Source organism: Sceloporus occidentalis, unplaced genomic scaffold (assembly GCF_023333645.1).
Source record: "Sceloporus occidentalis isolate IW3139 unplaced genomic scaffold, rSceOcc1.0.p SCAF_117, whole genome shotgun sequence".
Classification (NCBI taxonomy): domain Eukaryota; kingdom Metazoa; phylum Chordata; class Lepidosauria; order Squamata; family Phrynosomatidae; genus Sceloporus; species Sceloporus occidentalis.
This window is the reverse complement of record NW_028317097.1, coordinates 3,028,173-3,052,018: the sequence shown is the minus strand read 5'-3', so window position 1 is coordinate 3,052,018 and position 23,846 is coordinate 3,028,173. Positions and strand designations below refer to the sequence as shown.

At 39.1% G+C, this 23,846-nt stretch overlaps 1 protein-coding gene across 1 annotated transcript in view; it reads left to right on the top strand.

Moving 5' to 3' along the window:
• The window catches only part of LOC149282418 (glutamate receptor ionotropic, NMDA 2A-like), a 128,445-nt gene that overhangs the window by 85,495 nt on the left and 19,104 nt on the right, over window positions 1-23,846 (top strand). Inside the window, exons 2-7 of the mRNA XM_089498246.1 lie at window positions 3,048-3,640; window positions 11,871-11,985; window positions 18,152-18,351; window positions 19,331-19,499; window positions 19,626-19,779; window positions 21,220-21,345. Of these exons, the coding sequence (XP_089354372.1) occupies window positions 3,048-3,640; window positions 11,871-11,985; window positions 18,152-18,351; window positions 19,331-19,499; window positions 19,626-19,779; window positions 21,220-21,345 (1,357 nt within the window). The remainder of the gene's footprint in view (window positions 1-3,047; window positions 3,641-11,870; window positions 11,986-18,151; window positions 18,352-19,330; window positions 19,500-19,625; window positions 19,780-21,219; window positions 21,346-23,846) is intronic.

The following is a 23,846-nucleotide window of genomic DNA, read 5'->3' as shown; positions in this document are numbered from 1 at the left end:
TCTCTTAAACGCTGCTTGATTTTACATTTATATTATAGTGAATAAATTAATATACCAATGAGAATAATTTCCAAATTTCACAATAACTTATTGCTGGAATTTTGAGTTAGTGTGATATCCTGTTCATATGACCATATACATAGTAATTTAGGTTGAAATATCGATCAGGTTCAACTCTGTTTTTGATCCAGAAGAAGGAAAAAGAACCCACATCAAAGGGGTTTTTTTTTTATTGTACCTCAAAACGAGGTAAAATTCCTTCCTGACTCCAAAATCACAAGTTTTGGTCCTAAACTGTCTTACCTGCCAACTTGACTACACTTGACGTTTTGTAAATGATACTCCGCTAATATTTACACAATTATTGAAGCAAAAAATTACCTTGGTGAGAAGCGTTGCATGGCGGTTGGAAATGTGTAAATAGGAGACTCATTCGATATTCTTTGTGATTTCCTTTCTGATGTCAAGAAAAGGAATCACCTCATTAGATAAACATTTTCCAGACACACTTGGATAATGTCTGCTTATGCAGATGTTTGTGGTAAATGTAGTCTCACATGGATGCACCGAAATTAAGACTGAAATCAACCGTTTTATTTCTTGGTTTTCACATTAACACAGATCTTATTCCAGTAACCATCATAAGAAATAACAAAATATTAGGTTTGACATTATTGTTATATTACCAGGAAACACTTTAATAACTTGTTATAGGTCATCAAATAACATATTACATTTTTTATTAATGCCAAGAATATAACTTGGAAATGCACATGATAAAATCTGGTGGAAAAATATTTTTGAAGTAAAAATAAAATGTAAGAATCAATTACGCAAGACACTTCAAATAGCCCCTAAGGCAAGGGTGTCCAACCTGCGGCCCTCCAGCGGCTGCAGGACTACATCTCCCATACTCCTCCGCAGCAGCTGGAGGGCCGCAGGTTGGACACCCTTGCCCTAAGGCATTAGGCTATCCCCAAGGCCCCAACAGTCCAGGATTTAAGTATTTACATACGAAAAGGCAGCTATATCAGTCCTATATCAGTCCTTGAATACCAATCTGTGCTGATATCAGAGCAATATGTGCATTTTGGCAATATAGAGAAAGCATGGATAGCCTTGACGACTGGAGGTTGGAATAAACATTAAAACCCACTCTACTGAATTTCACTGTTTGATAATTAAATGCAGAGGCAGAAACAGCCTTCATTCCATTGACTTCCCCATCCCTTGCAAGAAATAATTCTTTAAATGTCTAAATGTTGGCCTTGATCATAATATTTACTAGGAACACTTGTCATGTGGTGTAAATGCAGGCATTGATAGGTTTTTGCCATTTAAATGTATATAAAATTTGTATAGGGTACAAATTATCCAGCTTTCTTTTGCAAAGGTCATGTTCCCCCTTCATTTGATTTCCCATACAATGTGGAACTTTGGTAAACCAATACAAAAACAGACAAATAAAGAAACTATGCTCTCTCTCAGATCTTCCTATCTGCTATGAGCCTGATATATCGCTTACCGACATAAACACAGGGACTGGTCTGCCAGAAAATCTCCTGGTAAGTCACCTGTCCTGGAGCTATCTTGGAAGCCTCCTCTACTAAGCCTGCTGCCACAAAGATTTTTGGATGGCTACTGGGCCACATAATGTAAAAAAACACAGCGTGTCTGGAGCTGGGGAGCTCAGACAGGGACTACAAATGGTAAGCTACTTTAGGAAAGCCAGGGAGGAAAACCTCTTCGATGCTGGAGTGCAGAACCTACATCATTAATAAATTAATAATTGGTAATATCTATGAAACGTTTACTACAATTAATATGTGACAATGACAATCCAGCCGCTGATGTAAAATGTGTATATAAAGTAGTTTAGAAAGATAGTAGTAGTTTAGTTTAGACAGCCCTTAAAATGCTTACTGCTACAGTCATAAGCACATTAAATATAAATTCATTGCAATCATACTTTTCCAATGGCCTTTGTCTGTGCTTTATGTGGGATAAGGCCTATAGTAAATATAATATATGATACAATAAAAGAGTATTTCTGTAAATTGTGTAACCAACCATTATCTGTTATATTGATTTTAAGACGTTTATAGCAGTAAGCCCTTAAATATTCTCCATAGTTTCCATATTAAGCGAAGGTTTATAGGCACTGCCTAGAGATACGTTGATACTACTGAACGACAACATCCTCTCTTCATCTTCTATCAATACCCTGGGGTATCTCCTGTGATTGGTGTAGCTTCTGTTGGCTTCCCGCATTCCATTAAGTCTAAGAGATGTGGAGTGCTGGATATGATATTATACATAGGTGCCTCCAATCAGAGGGGACAGTATAGGTTAAAAGAGGACAACAACGACACTAAATGCAAACGGTTCTGCTAAACGCTTGGCTCTGCCAAAAGGAGGATCTTTCAGGGACTATCCAGAAGGACAGTTTCTCAATCTTGCCCCCTCCTGCAAGTGCCCATGGAAATTATCTGAAGGTAAGCATAATAGGTCTTTTATTTATTTACATATTGAGGTAATGCAGGGAGCACAGGTAACTCAATTCAATTACATGTATACACTATTTGCAGAAAAGGGGAATAATTGCTGAACCGACATACCGCAAAAATGGCAAAATTGCTCCTTGGCTTGAAGTACCAAAAACCCCTGGGACTGGGGTAATATGGACAAGCATCCTACATGACACATATTCCTGGTACTGCTATAGTCTGAGGTGGTTGTTATTGTGTCTTTTGGTTATATGCCCAACGAAATCAGAGGTTTCATTCTGTTGAAAAAAACCAAAGCATAAGCATTTCATTACTTGGTTTTATGTTCTAACATGGTGGCAGCCTGTTTCCGCCAAGCACTGATGAACATTCGGTGTACACCTGTACCACAGAACCATATATATATATATATATATATATATATATATATATATATATATCTAATGAAGACATTGTATGTGTTTAGATACATAAGTAGTATTTTGCAATTTTTTTACTAGTGTTGCTATCTACTTAACTAGTTCTGTTTATTATTTACAGGATGAAATGTCCACTTTCTTCCAGTTTGGAGCTTCCATTAAACAACAAGCAATTGTCATGCTTAACATCATGGAAGAATATGACTGGCACATCTTCTCTATAATAACAAGTACATTTCCGGGATTTCGAGACTTTATAAGTTTCATAAAAACCACTGTAGAAAATAGTTTTGTTGGCTGGGAGGTACAGAATATCATTACTCTGGATACATTGTATGCTGATGCAAAAACGCTAACTCAACTGAAGAAAATTCATTCTTCTGTAATACTGCTTTATTGTTCCAAGGATGAAGCAGTCTACATTTTTGAGGAAGCTCGGTCCCTTGGCCTTATGGGATATGGTTACATCTGGATTGTTCCTGGTGTGGTAACGGGTAACACGGACATTATTCCATATGAATTCCCATCTGGGTTAATTTCTGTTTCTTATGACAACTGGGATTATGGACTTGAAGCAAGAGTGAGGGATGGCCTTGGAATTATAACCACAGCTGCATCAGCGATTTTGAAAAAGTATTCAGTGATTCCAGAACCTAAGACAAGCTGCTATGGTCAAAATGAAAGAAATGAACCACCGTCTCACACGTTTCGCAAGTAAGACATGAAATATTACATTTTATGTGTAGGTTAACTATCTCTAATAATAGTGATAAAATTGTCTTGATTTAGCAGCACAGCTACTTTAACCAAATAAAAAGATCTGACTTTTTACATCAGGTAGGATATTAAACCTTGTGGAATGTTGTCAGAAGTGTAAGAATATGACTTTTAAATCACTTAGTACATCTGGGGCCTAGTTTAGCATTGTTTTTATCAAGTGGGCAAAAATGGGCCAGGTGTGAGTAAAATCTGTCATGATATATTTATTGGTGACCATGAATTCCCAGATCTTGACCCCTAAGTTTATGTGACTTCTACATCCACAAATTATACATGTGGATCCATATTGGTCTAGGCCGACAAGGACATATGTATTCAGTGGTCAAATTGTCATTATAAATTATAAAAGACCATTTTATAATTGATAAAGAATTGCGAACGAAATTAAAATTTATGTTTTCTATGCAAAAAATGTATTGCCTTTTCTTTGCTGCATGCGCTTTGCTTCTGAAACCCATATTACGTTGCTGGTTTTTTCCTTCACCTTTCCAGATGGCTCTGTGTAATTTTGTACTCAAATTCAACAGACTGTTGTGTTCAGATAAATGTTATATTAGAGACAGGAATTATTTGTGAGGAAAAATGAGAGCGAACCGCTTTTTACTTAACCGAGTTGTTACAGACTGTTTTATTATAATTCATGTCTCCACTCGGAAAGAATATTTAAAAGGATGGCTTGCCTATCACAGTCCAAGTGTAAGAATGGATCTGTAAACCAATTTTAGCGTACATTGTTTCCTATCTACTGCTAGATATAATTTTTAAAGTAAGTGTTTCTTTTTTTTCCCTATGAAAATGTTTAATCAATTAGCTCCCCTTTTCTCATGTTTATATGTAAGCAGCATTCTTAACTACCAAGTAGAGAAGAAAGTTTCTAAGGAGCCCAAATTTAGGGGGACCTTATAGTCAGTGGTGTAACAAAAATATTTCGTGAAAAAATTCAAGGGCCCCTCTGTAAGATTTAAGGTGGGGGCACCCAAACTCCTTCCTTAAAGTGCTACTTAAGGGTCCGCCTCAATAGTAAAGACCACAGGGGAAGTGGGTCACTTTTATTTGCGTGTCTCTGCTCTCATACTAATGCATGGCTCACACGGCGTCGGGTGCCCATTTCCTCTGTGCGTGCATCCATTCAGGTGGCAAAATGAGTGTGAGCTATGAAGTTGGTGGGGTAACAAATACAATCATTTGTAATTTCATGTTTATTTATGATGAGTGCTACTGCGGTATTTGGGATGATTTCTTTGCATGAGTGATGTCATCAAGTGGGAGGGGTTTGGGGGTCGATTGCTGTTACGTATGTTGGGATGCTGGAGTAATGTTGGCTGAAGAAGCTGAAAAGAACTCTAAGCAATAAACAGTCATTATGCCAACCTCGTGTTAGACATAATAGATCCGACGAGGATCTGGATTTCCTCATGGATGGAAAAATAATGAATTCTGTGACGTAACCCTGATGTGACAGCGTGACGTTAAACTGAATATCCAGCAGTGCCAGAGTAAAAGAGATAAAGCATATATCCTCAACAAACATATCTAGCAGGAACACTGCTTTAAGAATAAATAACTAACAAAACTGTGCAATACTGTGAAGAACACTGTTGTTAATAATTAGTAATTAAAGCCTGAAGATTCATACTCTAACGTAGTTAAATATTGTCTAGACGAATGGTTGTGGTTGGCGAATTTGATGCAGGATCAGAAACCTGGTTATCCTGGATGGAAAGACTTGATCAGTATTTAATTGCAAACAACGTAACAGATGGAAAGCGTGTGTGTCTGTGTTGCCGTGGGTAAAAAGATGTACAATGCATTACGTGATTTAGTATACCCTTAAAAACCAGCATCTAAAACTTTTGAAGAGATAAATGCAATTTTAAGTCATTATTTTAACCCAAAGCCACTAGAAATTGCAGAGCATTACAAATGTTATAGTAGGCAGCAGGCGCCACATGAAGATATGAAATCATTTACAGTGGCCATACGTAAATTAGCTAGCGCCTGTAATTTTGGGAACTATTTATCAATAGCCCTGTGAGACCAATTTGTTATGGGCCTTAAAGCAGCAGCTATTCAAAGGAAATTATTGACGGAGGATGATCTGACTTTTAAAAGAGCGCAGGAAATAACTGCAATTATGGAGCAAGCTGTGAAAGAGGCAGAAACATTGCAGTCTTCTGTTGCCAATTTCTCGATGGAATGAAATATACAACAAACTAATATTGTGAGACACAAATGTGCAACTCCGAACACAAACCAAAGTTTTAAATCTTCAAATTCAATGGCCAATTTTTGTTACAGATGTGGAGCAGCAGGCATGATGTTTGATTTTGCAGAATCAAAAATGGAGATGTATATCGTCATAATGGTGGTAAACAGGGTCATTTTAAGCTCGTTTGTCGGAGTTTAAAGGATAAAAGGACTGTAACAAAATTAACTGCTAGGAAGGAAACATACAAAATGGATTTTCAACATGATTCATCAAATTCAGACAAGGACGAGACTCTGAGACATCACACAATAAGCAGGAGTACATCAGGAATCGACATTGCATTTCTAACTGATGGAAAGAAAGTTAATATGGATGGCATGCTCAAAAGTAAAACTTGTATTCATTCAAACATGTTCATTATAGACTCCCCTGGGATGTGCGACAGTTACAGTAACAAAATGTTACTGAAGTGTTACCATTGTTTGTATTAGAGAAGGATTGGTCCCAATGTTTGGTTGCAATTGGATTGATGGATTTGACTTTGGGAATATTCCCCAAAAAAGAAAAGAAACCCAACTACAAAATTCAATTTCTGCAAAACCAGCATCAATAAGAAGGGAATTTAATGCATAAGGAAAAACCTCACAAAATCAGGAACCCCCCTGTGTGGCTCTAAATGAATGGACAGATGCAAGACTTGAAACGATGAAGACTTAGGAAATGACTACTGTATACAATGTTATTTATTTGTTATCCGTGGTTAAGGGAAATCTTAACGTTATTTTATAATTAGATATTATTTCTATTATTTATTATATTTATGGAAAGGAAGGAGGTGTGATGTTTAGGATGAAAAACCCGTTATAGTTACATAACAGTATTCTCTTTGCATGAGTGATGTCATCAAGTGAGAGGGGTTTGGGGTCCATTGCTGTTGCATATGTTGAGATGCTGGGGTAATGTTGGTTGGAGAAAGTTATTTATTCAAACTTGTGTTTGGACATAATAGCTTCCTAATTGGCAAATCTAAGTGTATGGCCATATGTGTAAATGCCTGGAACAGCTGTTCCACGATGCATATATCAGTGACAAACCTGAACGAGTGGCCTCTCTGGAAGCTCATATTGAGAATCTGCAGAGGCAAATTGCACTACTGAGAGAGATCGGCAATCATGTGAGGAGCTTGTTGTTAACTGAGTAGAGTTTAGTTTAACACTTAAATCCCCAAAGAATCATACAAGTTACCTAAAATGTATGCTTGCATATGCAAAAAAGTTTAACCTCTTTACATAGAAGGATGTACTTTATGAACTCATAAGGATGTCATAGTACGTTTTTTGCAGTGCGGAGATTTGAGAGAACCTCTAAGTTGTAAACATATGAACCAAATTATACAAGTAAATATACATTAAGTAGATGAAAAACGCCACAGAAATGACAGATACAGACAGTAGAGGCCGACAGACCGTGAGATCCCTATAAGCCTTTATCAAGGGTAGAATCTAAACACTAAAGTATGTGGAGGGGGTCTAAAAATGGCAGCTGCCATGTTGGTAACGGCGTGGTACCGTTCCAATACATGTTGACAAACTTATGCAATAAGCACACTTGCGTCATACAAAATAAGTTTATTACTCATGAGCAAAGAGAAAAATATCCAACCGTCGACTGCACTTATGTCATTTAGATTTAGATATATCTGTTCTGTAAAAAACAGTTCTGTTAAATAGACTTGGGCGCCAGGGGGCTCTTCGTGTTCGTCTTCGTGGGAAAAAAAATCTTCGTATTCCACAAATATTCGCCTGTTCCTGTCTTCTCTTCGGGCGAATATTCATGGACATTCTTCGTGTTCGGTCTTTCTTCGTTTTTTCCAGTTAAGGGGTTAATACGGGGTTAACGCGTACCGCAGCAGCTCTGGCGCCAGGAGTTTAAATGTCCGTATGAGCAACTCTATTGGTCGTCAGCAGGGGGCTCGTCTGCCAATGGTTGATGGCAGACGAGCCCTCTGCTGGCGACCAATAGGGTCGCTCGTACAGACTGTTAAACTCCTGATGCCGTAACTTGTCCGGCAGATGCCATTGGTCTCCCTGTTCTATCAGTTAAATGTCCGTACAAGCGACTTTATTGGTCGTTCGTACGGACATTTAACTGATAGAACAGGGAGACCAGTGGGATCTGCAGGGTAAGTTGCAGCATTGGGGTTTTTAAAGTCTGTACGAGAGACTCTGTTGGTCGCTCGTACAGACTTTTATCTCCTGGTGCACTTGTTGCACCTTAAGGGTTTAAGGGGCCGTGTGTTACCTCCTCCGTCGGGCTGCCGGCAGGGACGCCGAGACGCAGCCCGTGCAGTCGGCTCCCTGCTCGTGCCGTCACGGTGAGCTGCCGCCGGGTCCGTTCTCCTGCGAGACGCGCGTCCCCGGCGATTTCGAGGGATAATTCCGGGGCGCGCGCCTCTACGTCGTGAGAGCCGTTCGCGCATGAATATTCATGTCGCTCTTAAAGCGACATTTATTCTTTTTCCTCCTCCCCCTAATTAGGAGGGTAGGAGGATCCATATTGTTGGAGGGATATTTAAACCCTCATTTGGCACTACACCATTGCCTGTGTTAGTGCCTTTTTGCCTTTCACTAGCGTTTGAATCCTGATTAAGCTTTCTGGTATTGACTCCTGCTTGAACCTGACCTCCGTTATATTGCTGCCTGCCCTGACCTTTGCTTGTGACCCCGACTACTCTTTTGCCTGACCCCGAGGATACCGTTATTATTATTATTATTTTTTTTTTTGTTCCTGAGTTCCACCTTTCATTATTCTTGGTGGTGTACGATCTGTCTCCTGTGCCTGGTGGCAGTACGTCCTCTCTCCTCCAGAGGGCACTGATTCTGCAACGCGGATCCAGAACCTGTACCCCGGTTGTGACACCGTGCGAGTGAGCCTATTGGTCGTTTGCACGGCCCTTTAACCTACGGATTTCCGCTCCCGTTATCTAACGCAGCATCAAAGGGGTTAACAGGAGCGGAAATCCATAGGTTCGCTGTCAGGGGTTACAAAGGCCGTGCGAGTGAACCTATTAGGCGACCTGTAGGCGACCAATAGGCTCATTCGCAATGCCCTGTAACCCGTGACGGCGAACCTGCGGATTTCCACTTCCGTGAACTGCCGCAATGCCGCGATGCCAAGGTAAGTTAGAAGGGAGGGAGAGTGGTAGACGAAGACGATCACAAAGGTCTTCGCCTACGTTTTACCGCCGCTGTTTTCTCTTTGGCGTGTCTTCGTGTTAGTTTTCATGTTCGCCCGAAGACGAATGCACAAGTCTAGTGTTAAATACCCTTGGTCATGGAGGGATTAACAGGAACCACGGCTCTTAGCTGCAAACAGTACCATGTGATAAAATTATCAGAAACGTGCTGGGGTGATGCTCATGACCAGTGAAGCAATGTGGTGGGTTACATACTTTTTCAGGACGGATAGGGATATTAGAATATATATGAAACTAGTTGTAATGTCTCATTTAGGAGATGGCATTTTTTCATGCAGTGGTGTCACGGACTGGGTCCAAACAGATGACTGAAAGGACCCAGCGCGCCCAAAGATTGTGTGCAGTAGTGGAGTTAGACAGGGCCTGGTTGTAGGGCGACCACACTCACCCAGGTGTTGAGCACCTAGGGTTGTGCAGCCAAACACCAGCGCCCTGATATAGCAGCGGATGAAGTCCAGAATGAAACAAAGTGATATCCTGCAGGCACCCTGGAGCAGGCATGAAACATATCACTGGAATCACGTGCAGGATGCTGCAGGCTGGGAGTATGGAAGCTAAGCAAAGGATATAGCAGAAACATAACAAGCAAGGGACAGGGAGACCAGGCACGAAACATAACCAGACAAGACATACATGTTACAGGGCACTACAGTGAACCAGACAAGGAATAAACATTACTAGACAAGATATACATGATACAGGGCACAACAAAGGACAGGGAACAAGGCAAGGAACACAGGGGAAGGAGTGAGGAGCCGGAATCCTCGGACGCTTCTCCTTTAAGCAAGGATAGGCCATATTGACTAGGACAAAGGGAGAGGAGAGAGGAACCAGAATCCTCAGATGATACAAGGACGAAGGGTAAAGGTACATAAGAGAAAGACAAACATGAATACAGGAACTAGCCTAGAACTATATGATAACAATTGGAGATTCCGTCACATCATATGGCCAGAGTATGCTTAGCCCACCACTACACCAAAGTACTCCAATGACGGTGGGTCCTAACGCTAATCCCGGCTGACAGTGGTACGAAACAAACCAAACATGTAATCAAAACACCTAGCACTGAGACATACGTTGGACTGCAGACTGAGACAAACAGAACACACAGGTGGGGCACACCTTATAAAGGAAACAGAGCTGAAGCAAAGAGCTGAAGCAGAAGCAAGGAATGGAAGATCAGAACAGAGCAAAAGGAAATCCAGGAATGGATCGAAGCAAAACAGGGAAACTGAAGCAAGACAGATATGCAGCTCCGCAGCCTGGGCAGAACGTGACAAGTGGAAGAAGTAGTGAAGCTGTTAAATCCTTGTGGGTAGAAACTATTAGTAGGAGAAGAATTGATCAGAAAGCACTAGCAGGAATTTGTTATATACCACTAGATGTTAATGAACTTGGGGAAGCCAGTTTTAATTAATGAAAGTTAATTTTATAAAGGTAAAGAAATTATGGTAATTTTAATTATCCTGACATTGATTGAAGAAATGAAATATGTGCTACAGCCATGGGGAATATTTTTTGGGAATACTGAAAGATAATTTCTTGCCTCAATTTGTGAAGGAACCAAGCATACATTTTTATTACTGGGCTTGGGGATCACAGCTACAGCACAATTTCTATCCAATATCTAAGGAAGGGAATATTTGGGAAACAGGGATGACCACATGGTTTGTTTTGAAATGCATTTTAATAAACATCATTTTAAACATCATGCAGTTCGTTAACATCCTGTTTAATTGTTTTATGAGTCTACTTAGGTACAGTAAATACATTTAAGAGAAAAGGGGTGAATCCAGAACCTGATCCCGAACACACACACTCAACACACATGCACACACACTAACATACACACACAGTAACATACACACCCACACAAACATACCCAGGTAAACAAACTAATATAACCAGACGCAAACATACTAACATACCCAAAGACGCATGTCCACAAACTAACATGCCCAGACACACACACATACTAACATAGGCAAAGCCACACTAACCCAAAAACACACTATCATACCCAGACTCTAAACACATATATTTAATGGGGAGCGCTGTAGTCATATTTTCATGTTAAATACATATTGGTGCCCATTTTGTATGAACTCTAGTGAATTTTACTGCATGTAAATTAGCAGTGACATTACTTAGCCCCTCCTTTAGCTTCCTCTACTGAAAGCAGAGGAATATTGCAGTATGCTCCTTGCACATTCTCACCAGAAATAATTTTCTAACTCCAATAGCAACCGCAGACCTTTTTTATTTTGAAAGATTACTAATGGAGTCTTTGGTTAATTACTTTTATTTAGTCAACAAGAAAAAAATGTAAAGTTCTCAGATTCCATGTATTTGAATTTCTCTAACTATGATGATTTACATAAGATGGGATCAAGTCAAAGCATCACAGTTTATAATCTTTTGGTTGGCTATTCTTTGGACTTTCATCATGTATTTAAAACAGAAAATACACACATTTTTAAACAAACACAAAAAAATATACCTTTTTACTGATCTTATAAACTTGTAAGTTTCACTTGTAAAATAAGTTGAGTTTGAAGTAATGCTCAAAAACATGCCATTTTGGTATTGTAGATCCTTTTCCTTTGCTGTATTCATGCCGTTATTTGCATTTATTTTAATAGCATTATTGAATCCATTTTTTTGTTAACTGTCTCATTCACTTTTTCCATTGGCAGCTTTATGACAAATTTGACTTGGGATGGCAAAGATTTGTCCTTTACAGAAGACGGTTATCAAGCAATTCCAAAATTGGTTGTTATACTGCTGAACACTGAAAGAGAGTGGGAAAAGGCAAGTTAAGTTTCTATTTATGAAATAAATGAAATAGAGGGATCCTTTTATGTATGTACATTATGGCAGCTGTGTTTCCTTTTTAAACAATGTGCTTCATGAAAGGGGAATAGTACACAGTGTGCAATTATATAAAACTGTTGGCTTCTTTGCATGCACCATTGTTTTGAGAACAATCGATTTTGTAACAAATGCCAGTTATGACCTTGCAACTTACTTTTTCATAGCATCCAGAGAAAATCTTATTGGGGGAGGGAGTAGCAATGTGATAAGTCTTTCCATCCCCACCTTCATGCCCTTTAAATAAAAAGTCAAAAGCATACCATACTATGATTTAAAATAATCTGGAATTAATTTGGAATGTTTAAACAGATTTCCTTCAAAAATTAACAGTACACAATAAGAAAAAAAATCTGTAAAGGCAACGGGAATATTTATAGTTCGAGTTGTCAATGAATAGCAATTCTTATGATGATTTTGTGGTTATTAAATAATTGCAACAAAGCAACAGCATTGTCATCAAACTGTCTTGTCTATTTTGGTCTATTCACTGTGTGGTCAGTTAAGAGTTAACTCTGTTAACTGAACTTGACTAAGGCCAAATGCCTTTTGCATGCTAATACTCGCAATGCAGCATGTGCATTCAGAGGTGCTTGGGAGTTCATGTGAGTCTCTACAATTTTATTTTTTGTAAGTTTCAGGTGGAGGACATGCTTATACAAGGAGAATTAACATGTTCTTCTAGAAGCTTGTACAAGTTTAATATCAATGAATAAATGTACAAGTAAACACATTTACAAAAACACTTTTATCAACCAAGAGGGCTGACACCCCCTTATCACTTTTCACAGTGGACAGTGGGTTGGGGAATAATTAAATTAGGTGATATAGTGCCAAAGTATACGCTCACATTCTCATTCCGTCCTCAGGGGTATGAGGGGTTTAAATATATAAAATACCGTGTGGGAGGCACAGACCCCATGATGTACCTCACCTCCATGTTGTTGGTGATAGGATGGGGGATTTAAAAATAATTGAAATTGTCTTTGGTTTTCACTGGGGTGAAGGAGTGAAAAAACCTTTGGGTACGCATGTACCCCATACCTCTCCTGCCCCTGCATTCCCCAAACAGGAATTGGTTTTCAGATCATCGCTCAATGTAACCTGAAAAAGGTAAGTGATTTCTCACAGGTTGTGCATCTTTCAGGTTCCAAGGGGGTGGTCAGTAAATAGACTTGGGCACCAGGGGGCTCTTCGTGTTCGTCTTCGTGCTCGTCTTCGGCAAAAAAAAACAACTTCGTTTTCTGCGAATATTCGCCTGGTCCTGTCTTCTCTTCGGGCGAATATTCGCGGACATTCTTCGTGTTCGGGTTTTCTTCGTTTTCCCCGGTTAAGGGGTTAAAACGGGGTTAAAGCCGCTCTGGCGCCAGGAGTTTAAATGTCCGTATGAGCAACTCTATTGGTCGTCAGCAGGGGGCTCGTCTGCCATTGGTTGATGGCAGACGAGCCCCCTGCTGGCGACCAATAGGGTCGCTCGTTCAGACTGTTAAACTCCTGGTGCCGTAATTTTCCGGCAGATCCCGCTGGTCTCCCTGTTCTATCATTTATTAACTGATAGAACAGGGAGACCAGTGGGATGTGCCGGGTAAGTTGCAGCATTGGGGTTTTAAAAGTCTGCACGAGCCACTCTGTTGGTTGCTCGTGCAGACTTTTAAAACCCCAATGCTGCAACTTACCTGGCACATCCCACTGGTCTCCCTCCCTGTTCAATTAATTAAATGTCCGTACGAGCGAACAATAAAGTCGCTCGTACGGACATTTAACTAATTGAACAGGGAGGGAGACCAGTGGCATCGGCAGGGTAAGTTGCAGCATTGGGGTTTTAAAACCCCAATGCTGCAACTTACCCTGCCGATGCCACTGGTCTCCCTCCCTGTTCAATTAGTTAGTCTGTGCCGGGTTAAATGTCCGTACGAGCGACCAATAAAGTCGATCGTATGGACATTTAACTAATTGAACAGGGAGGGAGACCAGTGGCATCGGCAGGGTAAGTTGCAGCATTGGGGTTTTAAAACCCCAATGCTGCAACTTACCCTGCTGATGCCACTGGTCTCCCTCCCTGTTCAATTAGTTAGTCTGTGCCGGGCTAAATGTCCGTACGAGCGACCAATAAAGTCGATCGTACGGACATTTAACTAATTGAACAGGGAGGGAGACCAGTGGCATCGGCAGGGTAAGTTGCAGCATTGGGGTTTTAAAACCCCAATGCTGCAACTTACCCTGCTGATGCCACTGGTCTCCCTCCCTGTTCAATTAGTTAGTCTGTGCCGGGCTAAATGTCCGTACGAGCGACCAATAAAGTCGATCGTACGGACATTTAACTAATTGAACAGGGAGGGAGACCAGTGGCATCGGCAGGGTAAGTTGCAGCATTGGGGTTTTAAATCCCCAATGCTGCAACTTACCCGGCACATCCCACTGGTCTCCCTCCTTGTTCAATTAATTAAATGTCCGTACGAGCGACCAATAAAGTCGCTCGTACGGACATTTAACTAATTGAACAGGGAGGGAGATCAGTGGCATCGGCAGGGTAAGTTGCAGCATTGGGGTTTTAAAACCTCAATGCTGCAACTTACCCGGCAGATCCCACTGGTCTCCCTCCCTGTTCAATTAGTTAGGGGTTAACTTTATTTTTTAAAGGGTTAAGGGGCCGTGCAAGTGAGCCTATTGGTCGCTTGAACGGCCCTTTAACCTATGGATTTCCGCTCCCGTTAACCCCTTCGATGCTGTGTTAGATAACGCAGCATCGAAGGGGTTAACGGGAGCGGAAATCCATAGGTTCCCTGGCAGGGGTTACAAAGACCGTGCGAGTGAGCCTATTGGTCACCTGCAGGGTCTTCCTCTGCCAGAGGAGGTCCCTGTAGGCGACCAATAAGCTCATTCGCACTGCCCTGTAACCCGTGACGGCGAACCTGCGGATTTCCACTTCCGGGAACTGCCACGAAGCCGCGAAGACAAGGTAAGTTAGAAGAGGGGGGGAGAATGGTAGACGAAGACGAAGACGATCACGAAGATCTTCGTGGTGTGTGTCTTCGTCTTCGCCTACGTTTTACCGCCGCCGTCTTCTCTTCGGCGTGTCTTCGGAACGAACACGAAAACGCACTCTTCGTGTTCGTTTCCATGTTCGCCCGAAGACGAATGCACAAGTCTAGTTCTAAACATAACAATTGCCATCATCTCGATAATAACATTCTCTGGGACCAATTCTGTAATATCTGAATGACAGTAACTACTTCTAAGACTTGTGTACGAGGTCCAAAATCATTCTGTACAAATTTTTCTTTTAGCTTTTGGGCAACAAATTTAGTTTTCTGCCCTTTTTTAGCTTAGAATCGAAATGTATTAGTCAAAAATATGTCTCTCTCTCTCTCTCTGTCCCCTAGTCCTGTCTGTGCCTCTCCACCCTCACCCACCTGCTCATTTTCCTTCTGCAGCCATTTTCTTATCTCCACTCCAGAGACCATGCTGGCAGGCAGCGGGGAGGGTAGGGGTCAGTATGTGAGACATACACATCTTGTGTGAGAAAGGGAAGGGCATAATGTGCACACACAGTGCCTGCGATGGAAGCTGCTCTAAATTATCATATAATCCTTGCTTATCTGAATTAATGGATAGTTGTCCTTATAGTAATCTTTTACACACTCAATCCCACCTTATCATACACTTAAACACTGAATTAAAAAATAAAGGTGTAAAATATAAAATTGTCATTGCTGTAATTGATGTAGTGTAAATTATGTGTAAAACGGTGAATAAAGTGTCAGCTCACACACAAATCTCCTTCTGTATTTTCACTCTTTCTTCTCCTGTCTCTCTCTCTCTCTTACTATCTATCCTTCATCATCCTTCATGTTGCAATAGGTCCAAACATGGATTTCGTCGCTTTTAGTATTTAAATTTGAGTTTAGATTGCCTGAAATCAGAGTCTGCTGTGGAAACGGCATGTCCTGTAGAAATTAATTGTTTGGTTTTGGTCTTATTAGATGCATCTATTCAGAAACATGATTTCTACAGCCTTTTTGCTAGGGGTTCTTTTGGGGCCCAATGTGTTTATTAACATGGATTATGGCCGCACCTGTAACTGAATGTCACACTACTTTATTAATCCTGCATTGAAACCTTATCCATAGCTTGAAAAAACAAGGATAGTGCAGGTGCCAAGGTCTACAACTTTTAGTTTACAGCATGTAACATATCATCTATACATTTTTGTATATTTTTATAATTCCGCTAGGGTTGGGTGTTCATGGGCTATACAAACAGTAATATTTGTTTAGCACAATCAGATGATCCAACACATGTAGAGCATCAGTTATTGATTCTCCGTTTATTCTGTTAACAAGGACATTCATTTATAAGGTTTAGCATAACTTCTTCCCCGTGGTTACAACATTTCATATATGTTTTATCATAGGATTTGAAATCAATTCCATTACAGGAAGCACAATAAATGTGGAAACATTTATAAATGCATTACTCTAAAGTGCCCTAGATTACAGTGAATGTATAATATATCATAGAATACTATGATATATTATATTCTTGGTGAGTAAAATACATATCTATATACCGGACAGTATACATATATATATTTTGTTTTAGCATTATTCCTCTTATATCCTCGATGACAGGTAGCTTTAATTGAAAATAATTGTTCTCTTAGTATTGAACTATAGAAACAAAAGAAATCTCCCAATGAACACCTTTATTAGATTTATTGTACTTTATATTTTCCCGTCAGCAGAGTACACTGTTTCTGCAGAGTTCCTCTCCACTTTCTAAGTCGGCTCATGGTGGAATTTCATAATTGGTCCTTTGGGGAGAAAGAGATAATCCAGCCACAATGTTGTTCTCTTAAAGTATTATAGTACTGCATACTTTTAAGCCGTCAAAACTTCACCATAGTCTTAGAGAGATATTATTAAATTTTAAAAAAAAGTATACAGCTAGGGCATATTTGTTGTGTAAAAGAATACATACAGTTTACATTACTATTCTTAAAAAAGCAGAAGGATAAAATGTGAACTGGATACATTTAGGATTATCTTCCTGTTATTTTCAGCAAAAAAATATAGTCGTAAAACTATTATATTAGGATCTAATGTCTAGTGACATTACAGGGATTTACATGGGGTAGTTCATTTACTAATAAAACAATTCTACATCAATGCTTAAGGAACTCAAAAGTTAAAGCAAAAGAACTTTGTAAAACTGATGTATGACCATACAAATATTAGGTTTCCCATAATCTTAGTAACATCAAAACACTTTTATTAAGGAAAGAACAGCAGATATTGTTGTAAACCTTTCTGGAGGATATTTTTTGATCCAAGGAATTACAGTTTGTTGTGGACCCTTTTCTGAAACATTCAGCCGATTCCTGGTCCACCTGATTTGTCTACAGCTAGTTCTGGGAAAACTTGTAATCAACTAAGGTAGATTGATTACATGATTAGCATTCATCTATATATATGTTGAACTGGAGCTCTCCCTCTTCTGGGGGAGTGGCTTTTTGTGGGGCAGGGCTAACTGCACATGGAGGCAGGGTTATTCCATGTGTGGGGCAGGGCTAGGTATGCAAGGAGGCAAGTGGGAGGGAAAGTGGGTGGGGATTGGGCATGGCCAAATGCAGCTCTCCTGCCCAGAGAAAGAGGAAGGGGACTCAGAGACCCTGGGAAACAGTGCTTGCAGGTATGTGTATATACATTTAATTACATAATTTATTCTAGTAGAGATATATATATAAAAACTGATATAATATATAAAAATATAATAAGACAATACTTAATAAAAACTATTACTGTTTTCATTTTGTATAGAACTGTATTGTATAGAACTGTATTGTGTTAGCTGTGAAAAGAAAAACTGCAAATTTGGTGATATGTTGCAAAATCTTGCAATCTAATGCAATTTAGTTAGCCAATGTGTTAACCAAATGCGTTCTTTATTCTCTATAGAACCTTTTGAGTAATATATTGCTCAACTTTGCTTTGTGGTCAGTTTATCAGATAACTGATTGTTTGGAGAAAGGTATTATTGTTGAAAATGAATTAGGAATGATTATGTTGAACCAATCAATAATAAATGTCATATTTTCAAAAAACAGGTGGGGAAATGGGAAAATAGGAGCCTAAACATGAAGTATCCGGTGTGGCCAAGGATTACAGCTGACAGCGACCCTGACGACAACCATCTAAGCATTGTCACCTTAGAGGAAGCACCTTTTGTCATTGTTGAAAATGTGGACTATTTAACTGGAACCTGTGTACGAAACACTGTGCCATGCCGAAAGCATACAAGGTTAAAGTAAGTATTTAACATAGATATTATATTTAATCCTATATTTCTTAACTCCATATCTCCAGCATTGGTAATCATACTCAAAGACAACTGAAAATGCAAGTCTATGTTAAAGATGGATTTCACTGCCCAACCTCCTGGCACCCAAAGGGTGCATTGGATGGATCTGTTTTCTTGTTAGCACTTAACCACCTCCATCCCAAAAGATTGGGAGTAATGGAAGGAGGAGGAGGCATGGTGGGAATATGCTTCCCCAAAGGGTTAAATTGTTAAACCTTCTAATCCCACTGGTTCAGGGGTTAGGGGGGACCAAGATGGGTTCAATTCTCTTTACCCTAAGATTTAATCCTATTGCCCTTATTGCCCAACCCTTGATTAACAAGGGGTCTAGGAATATGATTTATTTTTTTTTATATATTTTTTATTTTATTTAAACTGCTTTTTATGTTAATACATTTTACAAGGTTAAAGTGAGGACATGAGAGTTGTAATTCAAGTCACAAGCACTCACATCTACATGCAGGCAAAAAATATATTAGTGAACAGACCAGTTGCTTTGCAAGTGTTTGCATGCAAATTCATGCAACTTCCATCAAGTCCAGTCAGTTATTTTAACCATCAACTTGACTGCTCACTCAACTTTTTAGGTAATATACTCAAAAGGATTAAGCACAGATCCATGTAAAGAAAAAGAAAGCCAGTTAAATAGAGAATGAATCTCAGTTTGATTTATTTTTCTTTTCTTGGCTATTTTCCAGGGAGCGTTAACCTTCTGCCATCCTTACTTTAAAAAAAATGAGATTTACAGTCCTATTTACGTTAATCTTAAACGTATGCTGGAAATATTGCCCAAGACAGTCAATAAATTATTATATTAGTCTGCTTTGGTTTTTTTCAGTCGGGAAATGCACATTTTGTAGAAGAGTTTTAAGTTATGCTTTAACAGCTTTTGTAATGTTTTGATTTAATTACTTTTCTGTTGCAGTAATTCAACAACCGAAGGGACTTATGTGAAAAAATGTTGCAAAGGATTTTGCATAGACATCTTGAAGAAGCTTTCAAAGACTGTGAAATTTACTTATGACCTTTACCTTGTAACAAATGGAAAACATGGCAAAAAAATTAATAAAGTGTGGAATGGAATGATTGGGGAAGTAAGTTCTGTTAGGTAAAAGAGCTCCTTAATTAGAACTTGCTAAGACATGTTTCCAAGTATTTCACTTGTGTCCTATAAATAATATATTTGTTCTGTTTTTCTCTCCATTTTCTTTGTTAAACAGGTGGTTTATAAACGAGCAGCTATGGCAGTGGGCTCACTTACTATTAATGAAGAGCGTTCAGAGGTTGTGGATTTTTCAGTTCCATTTGTTGAAACAGGAATTAGTGTTATGGTATCACGTAGCAATGGCACCGTCTCTCCATCAGCTTTTTTAGGTAAGTGCTGACTTATTATTTGTCTATTTGCTTAGTTGTAATTGAAAAGTAAAGGTTGAAGTTGGAAATTAACTGGGTGCCATTCTTTAACCTAAAGAAATAGCAAAATAACTACTTATCTTAACAAATACTGACCTTTTAATAACATCCATATATAGGCTAAGTTTTGAAAATACATCCGTGTAAGATTTACAAATTAAGAAATAATTAAAACATTTATTATGTCAGTAAAATAAAATATTTTAGTTGTTTGAACAGAAAGTTAGAAATAGGATTTATTGTGAAACGGGTATTTGCCGACTGCTTGAACATACATAGTCAAAATAGGATATATATATCAAATGTAATTCCCTTGGAGCTGAGCGCCGTCAAATACAGACCTTACATAAAGGACAGTCGAAACAATATTATGAAAACCCAATCTCTGCCTGAAGTGTATTTAGAATGTTTCAATGCAAAAGCCTAGATCATTTTACACTTTAATTCTCCATACACCCTAGATCATGATTAGGTATGTTTGAGTTATTAACAGAGGGTCAAGTATATCAAACTAAAATTGGTATTTCCAGCTACATTTTTTGCATAATATCTGTTCTTAAAGAGTGAATACAAGGACCACTCGCACAGAACACATTTATGCATAATAATTTAGTATAAGGTTAGAGCCACCATTCGAAACTGCTGATAATAGAATGGCAGTATGAATTATGGAAATAACATAAAGAGGTAATGAATATAATAATCAAAACAACAGTTCTAGTTGAGTTGGTGATTCACTTTACACATACAACAATCTTGTGGATTGAAATCATTTTTGTTAAGATCATTACAAACTACTACAATATGATTGTTTCTTAGTAGAATATGTCTTAACCCCTTAAGGACAATGGGCGGTCCCTAAACCCATTGAAAACAATGCATTTTGAGCCCGTACATGTACGGGCTTTGTCATTAAGAGGTTAATCAAAGCCCTTACATTTTCCACACTGTATTCCGATTGCTCAGCTTGTGATCATTGCATTTTATTGCTTGATAGCTGTTGGAAGTTCACTGACAAATCTACATTAAAACTGACACAAGAAAAAACATAGAAATCAAATTATTTTTAAAAAGATTACATTTCACCATTTGTTTCTATATGACCTCTTAGACATACAAAAAACAAAAATGGTAAAATAGAATTTTAATCATGATGTTTGATCAAAGTTCCAAATTTATAAACCAGAACTAATTTGTTAATTATTTTAGGAGCACGTTTTATAAAATAATTCCTTGGCTATTTTAGATGTGCTGACAGAAAGATTCTATAGTATAGCAACACTCATGTTAAAATAGGATATTTGTTCAGGATATGATAATGTGGAATATTTACAATAAATGTATTTTTCTACTGTCAGTTTAATGAATCGTGTCTGTTCTTTTTTTTCCATTTTGCTGCAGAACCATTTAGTGCTTCTGTCTGGGTGATGATGTTTGTGATGCTTCTTATTGTGTCTGCAGTGGCTGTTTTTATATTTGAGTACTTTAGTCCTGTAGGATATAACAGGAATTTAGCAAAAGGGAAAGGTAAGAATACATTTTAATACATATTATTCAGATAAATCAGTACCCTGTTTCAAGATTGTTAGTACTAAATCTACAATGTGATTTTTAGAGACACATTTGCGCAAATGTTTTAAGATGATTCCTGTCTAATTGTGACTATAGCAAGCAAAACTATACTAATTAAAGTAATCATGATATAGTGAACAGTAGCAAGAGATCTCTCTATTTTTCTGGGACACAAAAGGAGATAGTAGTCTTGTAAACAAGGCCCCAAATCATTATTGATAAATTTTTAATTTCGTATTTGGCTCCTTTGTTTTCATTCCTACCCTTTCAGTTCAGATAAAATTAGGAGGGCTTTTGTATTCATAAGTTAAATTTGATGCCTAAAAATAAGTATCTGTGCCCTCTGCCCTCTCCCCTAGTTATATCTGTGGCCCCTGCACTCTCCCCCTACCTGCTCACTCACCTTCTCCAGCCATTGTCTGGTCTCCTCTGATCTCTCTGTAAAGATACAGAGATGATACTGACAGGAGAGATGAGAGTGGGGGCAAGAGAGGATACGCGGGAGATAGTCAGCATGTGAAGCTGCAGAGGAGAGAGGGGAGTGTAGTGTACATTGTACCTGCAAAATGAATGCACAATTTTTATTTTACAGGCAGTAAAATGGTTAATTTCCATTTGCATATTAATTAAGCTCTGGTAAAAAAAATTACATAAGATGTATTTGTTTGATAACATTTGTTCCCCTGCACATAATACACAGTATTACGGAAAGATGTGCCTACCTGGAGGCAAAGTGTCCCTGGAAATTTCTCAAGGAAGCTGTGATGATCACTGGGAAATGTGTTGGGCTTGGCTTAACAGTTTTGACTTCATACATGCTACACTTGGGCAGGGCCGGCCCAAGGCAAAATGCCGCCTGGGGCTAATTTTAAAATGCCGCCGCCCCCCCCTTATCTACCCTTACTCCCCCCCGCCCGCCCCTTATTTACCCTTCCTCTCCCCCCCCCTTGTACTTACCTTTCAGCAGTCCTGCGGCGAGTCTCCCTGTTCGGTCTCGGTGCCGGCTTGTAATGCTGAGCGCCGGAAATCTTCCGGCACTCAGCATTACAAGCCGGCACCGCGACCGAACAGGAAGACTCGCCGCAGAGGAGAGAGGGGTGCCGAGCGGGTACTGACAGCTTGGTAAGCGAAAACCACTCGGCGCCCCTTTCTCTCTCTTTCGCTTTAAATAAAAAAAAAAGGGCTTGGGGCGGTGCCGCCCCTTCAAAAGTGCCGCCTGGAGCGGTTGCCCCACTCGGCTCCATTGTCGGGCCGGCCCTGCACTCGGGATCCTTGTTAGTTGTTAAACCTCTGTGGTTAAGTTACAATTATATAATATTTTAGAGCAGCTTAGTGAGGCAACATTAGTTTTATATTCAAGCCACTGTTTGTTATGTTTGGGGAATCTGGTGCTGCTCCCACATGTAAGAAATTTTTACTTAATGTAAGGAATATTTACTTTTATAAGAGGGTGGTGGATAAGTGGAACAGCCTCCCAGCGTAAGTAACTTGAGGTTTACAAAAGTTTTTAGTTTTATTTAATGTAAGAAAGTTTAGGTTTAGTGTGATCTGAGGTAGGTTTTTTTCAGTATATATATCTCTGGTTAACTATAGTTTTTTCCTTTGCAGTGTGTAACATGAGCATTCTGTCCTTGATTTTTTCTTGGGTGTTTGCATTTGCTTATACTTAATAAGCAGCATCTGTTACGTTTATCGTACTCTATCATGTTTAACACTGTACCCTTTTTGAACCTTAACCACATTTTATGGGAACATTGCCAAAAATGCTAATCATAGCATGCCTTGTATAACCCCAGCAAAAGTAACATCTTCTAGTTAACTGTGTTAGAGGGAGAGATGACTCAGCTATGGCAGGCAATCAAATGAATTAATCTTGACAAAATCTGACCACTAACTCTAATACTGCTCCATGTTACCTTACATTTAAACAATCCAACTGCTCTACTTAATCAGTTATGCCAATAAATGATAGTTGGATTGAACATTTAACATAACCTTCTGTATATTTGAATAGCTGGAATGAGTGTTCCAGGGTTCATGCTTCTGTGCCAGCACATATACTAGAGGTTTATATTAGAGATTTGGAAATCAGCTACCAACACAGAGAGACATTGGAAACTAATGAGTCATTTACTGCTCTTTGAGCTGGTTTTATGAGGTAGGTAGCTGATAGCAGCCACAGAAACAGGGCCAAGAGGGATTGAGGACTTTATAATTGGGGAAATAAGGTTTTCTGCTTTCACCATAGATTCAGCTGAACAGTTTGCTATCTTGGATAAAGAGTACAGTGTACATTTTTCAATTCTGCACCCAATATTGACCACAATTCAATACTCATCACTAAATTGTCATTGTCTGGAAATATAGAAGATTAGTCCTGAATACAAATGTGCAGAGCAATTCAATGTTCCTCACTAAATGCACAACAATGAGCGTTCTCAGCCAAAATGCACATA